The sequence below is a fragment of the Argiope bruennichi genome, chromosome 5 (assembly GCF_947563725.1).
Source record: "Argiope bruennichi chromosome 5, qqArgBrue1.1, whole genome shotgun sequence".
NCBI classification, from domain to species: Eukaryota; Metazoa; Arthropoda; class Arachnida; order Araneae; family Araneidae; genus Argiope; species Argiope bruennichi.
This window is the reverse complement of record NC_079155.1, coordinates 111,615,947-111,632,533: the sequence shown is the minus strand read 5'-3', so window position 1 is coordinate 111,632,533 and position 16,587 is coordinate 111,615,947. Positions and strand designations below refer to the sequence as shown.

The 16,587-nt window shown below is 27.5% G+C and overlaps 1 protein-coding gene across 1 annotated transcript; it reads right to left on the bottom strand.

Annotated features, from left to right (window-relative positions):
• Positions 1-4,029: 4,029 nt before the first annotated feature.
• LOC129969016 (protein FAM43A-like) lies at positions 4,030-6,986 on the bottom strand. The gene has a single exon (XM_056083412.1). It carries the CDS (start codon positions 6,410-6,412, stop codon positions 5,432-5,434), a length of 981 nt encoding a protein of 326 aa, XP_055939387.1. The 5' UTR covers positions 6,413-6,986; the 3' UTR covers positions 4,030-5,431.
• Positions 6,987-16,587: the final 9,601 nt, after the last annotated feature.

The following is a 16,587-nucleotide window of genomic DNA, read 5'->3' as shown; positions in this document are numbered from 1 at the left end:
TATTACTAATTGGTAGAGTGGTTCTTTTAAAATTTTAAAGCAGAAAAAAAAATTATCTATGATGTACCAGTTTTATGATATAACAAAAATAAATCAGAAATCTGGATAAAAAAGGCAATAGAGTAAATTTAGAAAGAAATATCATTAAATTCTTTCATCACTCAGGAAATATTGTATATTTCTTTTGTTTTCCAGATAATACTAGAAAGTTAAAAGGAGAAAGTGTTTATCAGAAAACGTTTTATCTTTTTGTTGCGTTCCGAACATTTTTTCCTAACTAGGAAGACAATTATTTGGGAAGATTTACTGTTATCGGGAACACCAGGGTTGAATCTCTGCTGGAGATCCAGCAATCGACTACACCAGAGATAAAATACGTCTTTATCGGGAGCACTTCGTCAGACTGATTACCTCTTCAAGCTCTTATCATAGCGAAGGATAATTCATCAATGAATTTGTCAATCACCATGATTGAATGCTTTATTGATAAAACGTGAGAAAATATTACAGGAGCAATGATAGATTTATTTTAAAAGAAACGAAATTATTTTTCAGCCGATCATCTTGATTAAAATTAGGTCTATTTTTAGATTTTTGGCATGTTTCTTTAACCCATTAATGGCCATGGCCGAATTATCACAAATGTAAAGGAGACAACAGCTTTTAATTTTTGAGGAAGAAAAGGCATCTCAAAAACTCGATTTTTTTTTTTTTTTTTTTTTTTTGCGGTATTTTTAGAGTAAAAATAGTAGTTGATGCATTAACTAGTAACGATAAATATATGAGAGAAGGCATAAGAAATTGTTTTGAAATTTTTCCTCGCTAATTAATATTGCTTTAGGTGATAATCCTCGCTGTATATTGCTTTAGGTGATAAATAATTTTGTCTTTTTGAAATTATATTTAAAGTTGTTTACGATAAACTGTTGCAAAGATCTTCATATAGCATTTATAATAGAGTTGTACGTGGTATGCCATGTCCAACAATATAAAATAAAATTCATGAAACGATTTTTGTTATGAATTATAACGAAATGTGTAAGTTAAGTAGCTTGTCATACATATTGAGCGTGCTGAACTTTCTGACGCTTATATAAGCTTGTATATCTGATGCTAATTAATTTTTGGGTTTGATATACTTGATATACTCAGTTCTTCCTTGATTTGTTTGGATATACAATGATTATTGTACTTCCAATTTAAAAAAAAAAACTTTACTATAAAAAATTAAGATGAAATGAACTTGCTTTAAAAACATCTTAAAACAATCGCTCATTATTTGTTTTTATTTTAATTCACTGTGGTCTGATGTCTGGTATTTGTCTACGAATCGCAAGTAGATTTATTTTCGCCGAAGATCAGTATTGTCTATGTGTATGGTGAACTTTTAATCTGAAAATACAGGTCAGACTCTTTGATATTGTTTGGCTATGGTAAAATACCAACTCAAGTGTCGTTTTATCCAGTCTGATTATAATTCAAAATTATGTCCAATCCAACACTGCTAGAAAATGAAAACTTAAGACTAGGTTGCGAATTAGATTTTTGGTGAAATAACAAATACAATTTTTTTTAATTCCATATTCGTAATTCTAAAATATAATTCTTTATAAAACCATTTAACTTTAATTCTGCGATCATTATAAGGGGAATTGCATCTCTTTTTGTTTCCACAGTATATATTTTAATTCTAGTTTCTCAAATTTTAAATTTTAGTAAAATCTTCTGAGAAACTTCCTAAATTAAAATTTAATGAACATTTTTTAGTTCAAATTTGGTAATATAATTTTTCAAATACAAAAGTAATCCAAAAAATGACTGTGAGAATTAGATATTTTTAAATATAACTTCTCGACTAAAATTACTAAACTAACTGCGAAATTCTACAATCTAATTTACGAATTATTATTATCGCATATATGTGCAGGACAACAACCATTAAATACTCACGAACTAAATGAGCACTCTGTACTTATAATTCTACAAACAACTTATTTTGCCCATTGTGATTTTTTTTGTTTATGTATGTTTTAAAGTAAAGAAGGAAAGTAAAAAGCAAATTTCAAATTAATTAATTTTCCTGCATATCACACCAAAGTAGCTATACACGAGGAATTTCAGGCTATCATTTTATTTTTAGACAATTTTTCTCAAATATTTAAATTATTTCTTTAAAAATATTATTGATCTATTTTTTTAATACTCCGTTGAAAAAAAAAAATTTGAAGTCTTTTGGTAGTATAAAAAGTTGACAGTTTTCTAAGATATTTTTGGTTACTGCGCATTTCCTGGTAAAATGATTTTTTTTTAAATGTTGAATAAAAGACCAAGGTCCAAATTTTAAGAAGCAACATAATAAAAATATTTTGTAATATTTTAATATTAAAATTAAAAAAATATTTTGTAATCACCTATTTGAAAAATTGTAATGATTTTTTAAATCCTTTTTACATTAAATCTTCCAGTTCATATTCATTAACTACATCACACACAAAAGCACAGCTGGTATTTCCATTACAATCTGCGCTGGAATTAATGAAATAGAATTCTGTCATTGTTTAAAAAAATAAAACTGAGAACCATTTCATAATATATTCATAATATTACTCAATAACCATATGAAGTAAAATTTGACTTTTGAAACATTTAAAAGAAAACTAAGAACTTAAAACTTAATTTAAAAATTTAGTTTTAGTTTTAAAATTAAGTTTTTACACCACTACACAACTTTTCCATGTATAATTTTATAACGAAAGATTTGTTTTCATTTCACATTTCACTCAGATACATTTTTTTTTTTAAATTCTTGAATTAGTTTTTAGAAAATTCAAGGACAATCGATCTTGGAATTAATATCCATGAACTTTAATGTAATATCATTTATTATTTTTTGGGATTTCTTGGAAAACTCTACACTTGATTATTTACTATTCGATCAAACTTGAATTGAATTATCTGACTGAATTAAATTTTCAACTTTCTGAGTCATCAGACCCAAATACATATTAATTTGAAACAATTTCAAAAATAAGGAATAAGCTGTAATAGTAATCAATTAACATGATTTTTTTCCACAAATTATTATTTTCTATTATTTGTTTATTACTTTTATTTATTTAAAATAAAATATCTCTTTTGTAAAACTAGATTATTAAATGATTATTTTTATAAAATTTATTTTAATCTGTTTATTATCTCACTTTTTCTTTAATGAAATTTCAATTTGGTACAAATATCAAATACCAAAATATCAAATTTTAATTATTTCTATGAAAAAGGTTGTATTCAAATGAAATTTTTGAATTGCATCATCAAATATTGAAACATGAGTTTTAAAAGTTTAAATGCATATTATAATTTTTTAAATCATCAATACTAAAAATATTAATAAGAATTTAAATCTTTCTAAAGAAATTTTAATATTTTCATTTAAAACAGTTAATTAATTACAATTGCAAAAAAATTAATATGATCCTTGATTATTTTTGTAGAGATCAACTATACAAATAGAACTACAAATTAAGAAGTCATGAGTCAAATTATCTTTTATAAAAAATAATATAGCGTAGGTTTTCATAAAATCAAACAAATGAATAACAATGCCATTATTTTCTATTAATTTCCCCAATTTACCGCTAGGGCGAAATATTTTTCTTTTTTGCAGGAAGAAGATTTTTTTATCAAAGGGCAAAAAATAAAATAAGCAAAAATAATAAAATAATTCCTTTTTTTATATTTAAAAATGTTTTTATAAATCTTCTATATAAATTCATAACTTTTAAAGGCTAAATTTATAAATAAGCTTAACTGAAAACTGAACAATTAAATGTAATTTCTTAGGAAAATGTTTTAAATTTATCTGCACTTTAAATATCAATTAATAATTTAAAAAAATATTTTTTCAAATCATTCATTATTTACAATTCTTGCGTTACTCGCGTAGAATAAAACAATTGTAGAACATTTTTCATTTAATAAATAGTATTTTGCAGAAATAAAGTAAAAAGCAATAAAAACAAAGCAAACCAATTTTAAAAGTAAAAAAGTACTATATAATTTATTGATGGATTTTTTGGTGATTGATGAGTATATAATACAGAGAAATAATGCAAGACCTTAGTTAGATACATGAGGTAATTGTCATACACACATAAAACAATGAAATGCAGTATTAAAACAGAACACCAATGATATCAGGAAGCATACTGACTACCTGATACTTCGAATCAGCATGCTTAGCTGTTTTTGTCAACAATTCAGAAAATTTTGTGATTTAATGTTGACTCAAATTCTGTATTTTTCTATGGAAAATTCTAATTACACAGAACTTGAAGAAATATCCTCGATACTCAATTCTTTTTTCAAAGATATAAAACACAAATGTTAAAAAGAACACGATATGATATGTTTGTTAGTAAGTATTAAATTTTAAGAATTTCATCATCTATGACAAATATTACATAATCTTAAGTAATGCAAGAAATTAATTTTAAAATATATTTCGGTATTTTGATATAAATAAGTTTTGTTTCAATTAGTCTTATTACTTTCCAACTAAAATAATAAATGAAAAAATTAGTCAGTAATTAAATTTGAGAGATATTAATTACTGTTAAGTTTAAAAGATATTTCATTTAAACTAGTTAGTATAAATGAAATAGAATTTTTAAGTGTACAATAGATAAGAAAATAATTAAATTTCTTTTTATGTCACAGAAAATTTTGTTAAGGAGAAAATAGAAAACAGAATTATCATATTATTATCGTTATACAATGTTAAAAAAATTGACAGAATCTTAAATCATTAAATAATTTGTGAAACTTTAAGGCCTAATAACAGAATATTTTTCATCCTTCAGTTCTTGGCCTAGATTTCACAGAAAAATTCTTGCTGAACAATTCAAACATAATCAAAATTAACTATATGGCACGATATCACTTCAGCATACATTTTGGAAAATGCAAGAATTAATTGTAATCTTTTAAACTTAAAAAAAGAATTTAAAATAAGTTTCAGAAAAAAAAGAAACTTAAGCAGACTTTTAAAAATAAATCACTAACTATTTTTATAATTTCTTATTCTTACAAAATCTCATCACAGAAAATGCAACATTCAGTAATAATAGCAAAATTTTATATAATAATTTTCAAATGTTATAAATGGCATATATGTTCAGAAAGATATTAAATAATATAGGCAAATGAAATTCTAATATAAACCTAAATTAAAAATTTACAGCTGAATCTAAAACAGCATAATGTGTTAAAATAAAAAAAAGCAATGTAGCATTCTTCACAAAAAAAAGGAACAATATTTTGCAAACAGAAGTTGATTGACCAGTACATGAAAATAGCATTCACAGAACATTGGTTTAATGTGTGTCTCGATTTAAAGTCATTATTTACCTGCTAAGCGATATCTTTCGCTTTGTCACATTTTATACGAAGCTATGCTGTCATCCTTGTAAGACAGTTTTTCTTCAGAATAACCCGATTCGTCCGATACATTGTCTTCTTCGTCCACAGTTTCATCTATGAGTTTCAAAGATGATTTTCGACGTCGTGGATTTGGTATATCGTCCATACAGTCCGAATCGAAAGAGTCCGTCTCCTGACTGTGGATAAGATAGTGGTCAGATAAAGAGTCCACATCATCTGGAACGATGTCAGACGAAGATTCGATTTCAGATATCACGGATCCTGTCAGGAATTCATCATCGAATTCATCGTCGTCAACAAGACCTAGAGGTTCTTCCTCTTCTTCGATTTCATCAATGGCTGTCAGTTTGGGGGCACTTTTGGACCTTTCCAACGGAGGCCTGAAGTTGGTGGATCCCGTGCTCAGCAATAATTTGCGACGAGGTATGGTGGGATTGTCATAGCAGGAATTGGCGAGGGACAGTCTGGCTTTTTGGCGGCTGAGTTTCTCTCTCCTGAACTCCTGCAATGCAAGGGTCAACCTTTGGTTCAGCTGGCTTGCCATGGTCTTGGCCTTGTCTTCCTTGTCACATAGAACAGCGTGGCACCTGAGTTCCTGTTTCATCCTGCGTCCCTCATGCCTGTATATCCAACAGAACACTTTCGGATATTGCGGAGGTGCAGCACAAAATGTTATTCTATTGGCCCAGTACTCTGTAAGTCCATGTTCTTTTGTAGTGGCTTTCAGTCCAGAGTTAGTGATGGTGAGTTTCATGGTAATCTCGTGTTTTACATTGGCACAGTAATTTTTCCAGAGGGTCGCCAAAGGCTTGTCCACACAACCATCTCCTTTGGCATATTGGGTTATAACGTTACCTAAATAAGTCACTTTATACGTGGGATCGTATTCTGTGATTGTAACTGAACGTTTGTTCCACAATTTACTCCACTTGTTTTTCATGTTTGCGGGAGTGAATGGATTGGATAAAGACATACTAGAACAGCTATCGAGATGATCTGAGTCGATTAGTTTATAAGTCCTCTTGACTAAGTCGGACCTAGGTAAGGACCAACATCTTCAGCTATAATGCATGGGAAGATGAATTCGAGCACAAAATATTTTCACTTCCACTTACAACAGTAGGATTCTAAGTTGGAAATAGATGAGTGTCACTATAGTCCTCGATCAGAACATATTTGTACCGCAGGTGCGATGCAATATATGCGGGCGTCAGGTTAGATAAGCAAAAAAAAACAAAGAATATTCCTCTCAAAAGTATCCGAAGGCGGGAAAATTTCAATCAACACAAGGCGAGAGCACAGAGATTTTTCTTCCACGATTTATCCACAGAGATGCATTTAAAGGTAGCTTTTTATTCAGACAACCGGTGGGAAGCGATAAGGAATCGCGCAGCCGCACCAAACTTTTCACTGATAACAAACCAGGCTCGACCGATCAGATACTCCGCTCAGAGCTCCTCCGTCAGTTGTGATCACGACGGCGTCGAGTGAAGAACTGGTATGCGAACGCTATAACCTGTTGTTGTCTTGCTTGGATGGAACGCGAACTCACTTTTTCATTTTCTACCTGTACGCTTCTACGGGAGCAGGGTTGCTACGCTTCTTTTTTTCTATTATTTTTTTCTCTCTAACGCGCGTTGGCGTTTTTGGTGAAATTCTTTCTCCTAATTCGTTTCGATTTTGGCTACTTTTTCCATCCCTGGCAGCAATCACGTTTCGGACATTACGTCGTTTTTTATGTAAAGCGGAATCTTAGATGAAGCCTGCCGTGCTGAATTCTTTTGAAACTAGAACTATCACTGTACGAGGAAGCGACGCATCGATTTCATCGATAGAATCGGTATTAAATAGGTTGTGATAGCAAGTTAGCCATCTTTTATAACTCAATAAAACTTTAAAGAAAAAAAGGCTACCAGAGTAATTCGAGTCAATTTTAAGACACAAAAAAGAAAATAAACTACATCAAATATATGTCATTTTGTGTTTTGTTTTTTAGAAACAAATAATACTTTTTTTTTTTTTTTTTTGCAAAAAAATAAATACTTGTATCTCATAATGAAAGCCAATCAATATATTTGTAGATCGAATTCAGATATATAAATTCTTTCAATTGCATATGTGCATAATCCATTCGTTCATTCTATTACACTTGGGTAAATGTCGAAACTCCATCTATTACTACAAATCTATCTATTCTATTAATACGCTTTCCATTTTAAATATTCGTATTGGGGAAAATATTAAAAGATATCCATCAAAAATTAAAAAAACTATGTAAAATTTGCTTTTGTAAAATGCAACAAAAATCATATTTTTTTTAAAAAAATAATAATATTAATGCTTAAACAATTGATGACAAGAAAATTTTAATGGAAATTTTTTTAAATATATTTTTCACTTACATGTTCAGCAAAAAATTGATTATTTTGATAAAGAATGAGGCAGAATAATAATAACCGCACGAAACAGACATTTATCCAAACAAAATTAATTAGAAAAGGCACTCAACTGTAGCACTAAAATCGGAACATTAAAGAAATGAGTTAAATTTGTTTAAAAGAAAATGATGGAACATTCGGAATTTGTTTTGTTTCAAAGGTAATTAATTATCAAGGAATATTTTGTTTGTGTACGTGTTCTTGTAAAAAATTTTTTCGTCTGGAAAAAGTTAAATAGAAGCGATTCTTTATATTAAAGCATTTGAAATTAATTTCAAACTTCTTTTTGTAGCAAACGATTTTTCTTTGCTTAGTTTGAAAATGCATATGGTTTTAACATTGCCCTGAGTAACGAAAGTATTTTCAATTTTACATTTTGACTACAAAATGTTAATAATTTATTCATTAAATGTTTGATCTGTAATATTTTTATTTGTTATAAAAAAATTTCTTCATTAAATTTTATTATATTTTTAATAAACTGAGGTTTATTAAAGATATAGTTCAATTTTTTTCCCGCATTATCTTTCTTCTACATCGAGCATTCAAATGAATCAATTTTCACAATTGTAGTTGAATGATAAAAAAAAAATCCCAGCATTGTATTATTAAACAAATGAAGAAATTTAAAAATCAAATCCCAATTCAAGTCATAAATAATGTATTTCCATAATTTTTTTTTTTTTTTAATTTCGAAGATTCTTAGCAAAATGTAATAACTCAGAAGATTACAAAATAAAATGGATGCTTTATATTTTTTGAAATGCACGTATAAATCATATTAAAATAATCAAATAATCCGTTTCAATTATGAACTGTATTGCATTATTATTTTTTTTTACTGTAAATTATGTTCTAACTTATAAATAATTTAAAATTGAGTTTCATCACAATTTACCGACATAAAATGCTAAAATAATTCTTAATGCTAATTTCATTCTGCGATTACTTACATTAAAATTCATTGAAATTTGAATTTGCATATTTGAATTTTTTATAATTTTTATTTTATTTTTATAATTATTACACATTTATTTTTATATCATTAGCCTCTTTGCTTAGGAAACATTATCATCCAACGCCTGTTTATATTTTATTGAATTTTGCGATAGCAAACGAGTTTATAGTTTGATTTTTAAAAATATAAGATTGAAAATTTAAAATAAATGTTTCCTTATATCGCAAAATTCTTTTCGTTTTGATTAACTTTATTCATAATATAGATAGATAAAAAACAAACAAAAAAACACCGGCATTTTTTAGTAAGGAAAAAAGAGTTATAGTACCAGAGTTCTTGTAATAGATTTTACCATATCCTTCGACAATTTATTAAAGATCAAAAGCCAAGACCTGTGAGATAATCTATGTGAAATTTCCCACAAGAAAAGACTAGTGTTTCCCTTTTTTGTATAAATTAATACACATCAAATCTAATATTAGAGCCTTTGCTCTATTTCTCCTTTCGAATTTCTTTCCCGTCTAAAATTCAAGTTCATACATATTTGGAAAAATATATTTTTATTGAAGTATAAAATACTCCAAAATCAAAATTAAAGACGATTGAATATAATAATGTATGATTAGACTAAAAGAAAAATGTTCGCTTCAAAAGTAATGACATTTTTTAAAAATTCATTTTGAAATTTTTGTGACAAAGATAAATAATACAACGATTAGTAAAATATCCCAAAATGTCCTCAATTAAAAAATTAAGAAAAATCCTTTATTATTCTTTCAAAACTCTTTAGACATCAACATTGTAATTTTTTATCGAATCAAATCGCATTATGTAATAATAAAGTAATAAACATTGATATTTTATCACATCCCATATCATATATCTATACATTGCTTTATGCTGAATTTATATAACACGTAAATTTTTCTTTTATAAGACTTTCGTTGGATTAAAAAAATTAATATGTTCTACATACTTGATGGAAATGTGTATCGTAACTTCCAGAATATGAAGATCAAATCATAGAATTATCATTTTATTATTTTTGTACCTTTTTAATGAATGTCCTGAGGAATTGAAACATTCCGAAGTACATAAATTTCATCAATTCCAAGTTTATTAGATTAAGAAATTACAAAAGACATCAAAATAATTTTTGCCAATTCGCTTGTAAAAAGGCATTAAAAGTGTGTGTAGTTATTTCGTCTTCTGTATAATTCAGCCTTTTTAAAGTATTGTTGACAATTTAACCAGTCTGTTATTACTAAAAAGAAAATTATGGTTGAAAATTCAAGCAAAAATTATTTTCTTCGATTTATTTTTATAATTTGAGAAAATAATTATTACGCAAACGATTTTGGTCATAAATTTAATCAGATAATTATTATTAAAATAAAATCGTTTAATATCATAAATTTACGCAAACGATATTTTATTTCGTGAATGTTATTAATGCGAAAATGCAAAAAGGAACTCAAGAAAATTATAGATGCATAATTTTAGCAACAAAATTTATATTCAGGCGATGTAATCTAATGTAGAAAAAGACGTCAATCAGAACATTTAATTTATAAATAAAAAAAAAATCTTCGTCGCAGAATATTCTAATTTTATCAAGTATAACTTTGTGCACGTTTTACGACACGGTCTTCTGCAGACTAATTTATGATTTGAACTCGCTTATTTTTGAGACCAGTCATACAGTCCATATTTTAAAACAAATTAAATGAAAGTTTTAAAGAAGGGATTATTTGAGAGAATTAGGCATAAATCTTATTTTTCCTGATATGTAAAAGTTCTAGAAAATTGATTGGTAACAGCAACGTATGTGTATTTCATAGTTCCATTATCAAATTTCTAAAGACGATTACAAAGAAAATGACTCATAAAATCAGTTATTTTTCAAATACATTTTTTTTAAATATATGTTATATTTTTTTTAATCCGGGATACATTTTTTCTCAAGTTTGTAAATATTCCAAATATATGATTAGCAACATTCAAATTTAGTAACATTAGATTTTATTTTTGAGATATAAAAATCTCAGATTTATATAAAAAATGTATTATTTATTTGTAATTATCTTGCACTATTGTAAGAAGTAAAAGCAAAGCAAAGCAAATGATTAAGAAAATAAATACTAACAAGAAATAAAAGAAAAAAAACTAAATAAATAAAGAATGAAAGAAAATAAGTAAATAAATAAAAAATACTAAAAATAAATAAGGAATAAAAAATAAAATACTAAAAAATAAAGAATAAAAAAAATACAAAATAAATAAGGAATAAATAAAATACACAAATTAAAAAAGAATTAAAATTATCATCAAATGAAATTTTTTTTAGTTCGGTAAATGAGTCATATGAATTACTGCATTCTAGAAACTTTTATATTCATTTCTGAGTTTTTCGTTTAGGTTACATTCTAAGCATTTTTTAATACGAATTACTGTTTGTTTCCGATTCTTTTCCCGTAGCTGTATCTGTCACTGAATAAAAAGTGTTGCATTGTCTAGAAAGGACGAATAATTGCATCTTAATTTTATATTCGTTTCGCTTGGATTCGAGATCACCTTATCTAGAATGTTCCATTGCCTTTTAATAATAAATTCAATCTTTGATTTAACGTCATCTGTCTCCTCATAAAAGATATTCGTCAATCCATTTCAGGAAAAAATGCAGGAAAATATGTCATGGCATGACGGAAAAGTTTTTCAAGAAATTTTAATATGATTGTGTGCTCACATAACTTAACAACGTCAACATAATGTTATCTCAATAAACATTTTCTGACCTGTAGAAATAAAACATTAAAAAAAACCGTTTGCATAATTTTTCATCCATAAATAAGGTTATCGACTCATACTTTATAAATTATTTAATATTTGCAAAATCGAATATTTTATTATGCATACTTTTTAAAAACCCATTGATTTAGAAATGCATCGAATACTTTTCGTTAAATTATTTTCAATTTAAGAACACATGAAATTTTACATTACATTACAGTCGTAAAAGAAATGTAACTATGTGTACATTGTCAAACGTTTTGATATGAAATCACATTCTTTAACCTCCTATAAGGTATTTTAGTACTGAATTCCAATGTTAAAATTTTGTTTTGCTTCTAAAATGTTAGCATGAATTGATATTATTGAAACAAGCGATTGCTAAAAACAGTTTTGCCAAATTTTAAAATTTAGAATAATTGAAAAATGTTAATTTTAATTCTTCAAAAATGAAACACAAATTAAACAAACTTTTTTTCCATTTTATTCGGATTTTAAAAGTTATGACATCAAAACAAAATTCAATAATTTTATAAATTTTATATTTTTTCAAAAAATTATTCATGTGATATTATTCAATGTATTTTTTATAAAAAATTATTAATATTTTTAATTAAAAGCAATAATAATAAATTATAAAAAGGAATTAAAATTGAAAATTTGAATAATTATTGCCTAACATTTAGTGCACTGACGTCATTAACATTGATGAAGATCGATACTTTATAGGCTGAAACGGTTTCCCAAATTTGATTAATATAGATCTTGCATTTAAGAGTTATTGTGTATTATTTGTATTCAGATAAATGGACAAGAAGACAGACAAACTTTCACCGAATGGATTTCGTTCCAAATTTCATAGAAATAAACAAATGTGACGTAAGAACTACTTACCAAATTTCGTTATGAAATAATTCGGATCATTTCTGAATTATACAGACATAAATAATTCAATAAATGTGTTTTTTGATTTCGAATAGAACATTCTAGATGCATCAAAATTTTCGAGGTTGAATTTTTTGACGATTGACGAATACAATACTTTCTGTTCGTACAGAAAGAAATTTACAAATCTGTCTTAAGGGCTACATACAAATTTCATTATAAAATAACTCAGAGCATTTCTGAATCATGCAGTCATAAATAATTCTATAAATGTGTTTTTCGTTTTCGGATAGAACATTCTAGATGCATCAAAATTTCGAAGCTGAATTTTTTGACTAATACAATACTTTCTGTTTGTATAAAAAGATAGACAAGAAAGTAAAAGAAAAATAAATAAGTAAAGAGCAAATAAATATAAAATCAGAATTTAAACAAGAAGAAAGTTTGTTTATTTATTTCTGTTGGAGTTCGAATAGTTCGAAATATTCGAACTCCGTTTCTGTTCCACTTTGTCAATTCTGTTTTTATGGTCGCATGTCAACACGCGCAGTTGACACGCATGATTAAACGTGCATTTCTTCTTTTTCAGTAAAATGATCTCTAAGCAGATTATTTTTCTTTATTTATCGGATTACGCAAGAACCATTACTGACAATAAATGCGTTTTCTTTTTGGCTAAGTATACTTTTTCACTTCAATCATATAATTACCATCGCAATGAGGATGTAAACTTTCGTTTATACAATTTCTTGGGTCGGATAAATAAAATGTATCCCTGATATTCAGCATTGTAAACAAACTTCAATAAGATGGCGTAATAATTGTATTGCTTTGGCGTGAAAACTTTTGACTGTGTAACCGGACGAGGATCGATAATATACTAAACCTGCTATTATTCATCAAATACTTTCATTTTTTCGATACTATCGAGTTGGATTGAATGTCATCCTTGTCAGCTGACCACGGTTCCAACCAACGAAGCTTGCAATAGAATGGCCATCGCCTCGGCTATCTGCCCATTAGAGATTTCGATACAACAAAATAAAAACAGCGGATGTGGTCTCCTTGAAACTGTAACTCCTGTAAAAGGTGTTAAACTGTTTTCTTTGGTTAAGATATGAACATCCCAAGTACTCAGTTTTTATTTTCGAGTCTCGTATATGAGGGTAGTGTGCTTTGTAGTATAGTGAAGAAAATTGAGTATTCACATTTTGTAAGCTCCTCCTTCCCCCCCCCCCGACTGTTTGAAACAAAATTTTTTAAACAAAACTATAACTTTATCGACAATATACCAAGCAAAATTTCACTTTTCTACTTCGTTACTTCTACTTATTGCGTTTACATGCATGCCATCGTACAGACCGAAAGCATAGGAACCCAGCATAGGATTTGGCTCAAAATTTGAAACGGATCTACACGTTAGTTGCCAAAACTGCGTACCAAATTTTATCAATTTAACTTTTAGCCTTTTGTAATTATCGTGTTAGCTTACACTCATCTAAACTGGTATAAATTTTTTGTCACGGGATTTCGTGCAAAATTTGACAGGAATATACAAACTTCTTATAAAGTTCACTTACCAAATTTCACTCCTTAAGTTCCACGCATTTTTAATTTTTTTTTTTTTTTTTTTGAGTTATCGCTTTCACATAAAAGAATATTTCCAAAAAAATTGTTTTTGTTTCGAACCCAGGGAGGTTGAAATAAGTAGATTGGTCAACATTTCGAGGTCGAATTTTTTTGACGATCGGAAATATTTTCGTTCACAAGAAAGTACAAAAAATTCACTTTTCTATTAAATGTTAAATAACTTGAGGATTCAAGAAATATTCTAAATGTTTCTCTATATGATAAATAATACTAAAGTAGACTAAAATTTTCTTTTTCATGTACAGGAGATAACAGTTTATCAAGAACATTTTTCACCAGCACTATTCGTTTATTATCGAAATTTCTGAATGGATCGTTGAGATATTCAAAAGCACATCATGTTCAACGAATTGAGGCTTAACAGCAAATATAATTATAAAGTTAATTAATAATTAAAATAATTAAAAATTGAGCGAAAACATCACACTGCATTAAACAAGTAACTCTGCGGTATTTTTCAAATAACAATTCAACAATTTTGGGCCCTTTCATTTAATCTGAGTCATTTGGTTATAAATTGCTGACGTGATTATTAAATACGTTATAAACTGTTTAAATGCAACGTAGCTTAGAGATTTTTCTGTATATCCACTGCTTAAAGGAATTTCTAAAGGGTGTCCAAAAGTTAGCTTCATGATTTGAATTTGCCACCATTCGAGCAGTAAAATGTTAATAATCCTATTAAAAAAAAAAAAAACCATTCGACAGTTGATACCTTAGATAGCATGTTGTTCTATCGTGTAAAGCTCCATTTTTACTAACCCTAAACTGTCAGTTACCAAATGGATCTTTTTATTAAGGTTGTTAACACTTTACTATACGAATGCTGGAATCTTGCTTTCATTTTGGGACACCTTTTATATTTGATGCTTGAAATGCCATATGGAAAAATAAATTACCACCTTAAAAGAATTTGGAATGTTTGAAGTTTTATTTGTAATTTGAGGGGGGGGGGGATTAGTTATGAAAATTACTAAGATTCTTCCCTTTAATATTTTTAATAGGTACTAAAAAAACTTCATTCTCCATAACTCAAATTAATAATTCATAAGAAACAGGTAAATTGGAATTCCCGTAAGAAAATTTTGTAAAAACAGTTCATTTTAATCTGCAATTTGCATATTAATATTAGCTGTTATCAATATTAGAAAGTATTTAATAATGTCGAAAATTCAATGAACGCAATAATTTTCTGAGAAATATCTCATAAAATTTTAACCACCACCACGAACAATTTCCTCAACATATTCTTTTTATTCCTGCAAGAACAAAATCTAAATATTGAATTCTCGAATATCATGCTCATTCAAATTCAAATAATTCCTAAATAAGTTGAACACCTGTGTTTACATTTGCTTTTTTTGCTTATATATAGCATACTCCGATATTCACACCAATAACGGCAATAATCACGCCAATATGGCAAACCTGAAGTGTGCCATTGTGACGTAATGGTCATTTGTGAGTGGCTTCCCGCGTCTTTGCTGGTCTTCTAGCTATATGACACTTGCTTCCACGGTTACTTTTCGGAATAACGAGTGGAAACTATTCATGCTATTCTCTCCCCCCCCCTCCCTCCCTTCTCTTTTCCGTTTCCTTTCTTAAAAATCTCTCCATTGAATGCACTGCAACCATGCAAGGTAATAAAAGACGAAAAAAATGCAAGAAATTTCTTTAATTCATAAAAAACGGCGCGAAAAAGACTGCGTATTAGAAAAACAGAAACCCTTGAAATTTTGAAAATATTATTCAGTTTTTATAGTTGTATTTTTTTTCTTTTTTTCTTTTTTCAAATACAAATGTTTTTATCCATTTTTTGTTTTTGTTTTGAGTTTAAGAAAAATTGTAATCACGTGATGTTTACTTTTTTAATGCCAAGAGTGTGAATTGCATGGCGTTACACGTGCATCTATGACATCGCATTTTCCCTTAAGTATTCAAATGTCGAGAAGATATGATATACGAAAAATTCTGACACATTTTTGTGATTTGTAAATTTAAAAATACCATATATAAAGTAATCATCTGTGCAAAATTTTCAGAATTTCACATTATTTTAGAAGAAAATAAAATTTGTTTTTGTTATGTTTGTTATGTTGTTGTTTCATACAAAATAAATATGTACATTTTTAAAGTTTTTAGAAGATCTAAAGTAATTATAACAATTATACATATACTGATAATATAGCAATGCGAGCATTATTTTTAAATAACAATATTCCTCATTCTTAATTTTAAAAAAATTCTAAACGATATTAAATCGTTTAGAATTTTAGTAAAATATATTTGCTTTTTAGCTAAGATTTGTCATTGAAATACATTAAAAAGTGTCTTGACTATTTTTGTAATCGCTAATCGTTTAGAATAAAAACGCTGAACAATGAAAAAAGTATATCAGACAATAAAAGTATTTGAATTGAAAAAAAA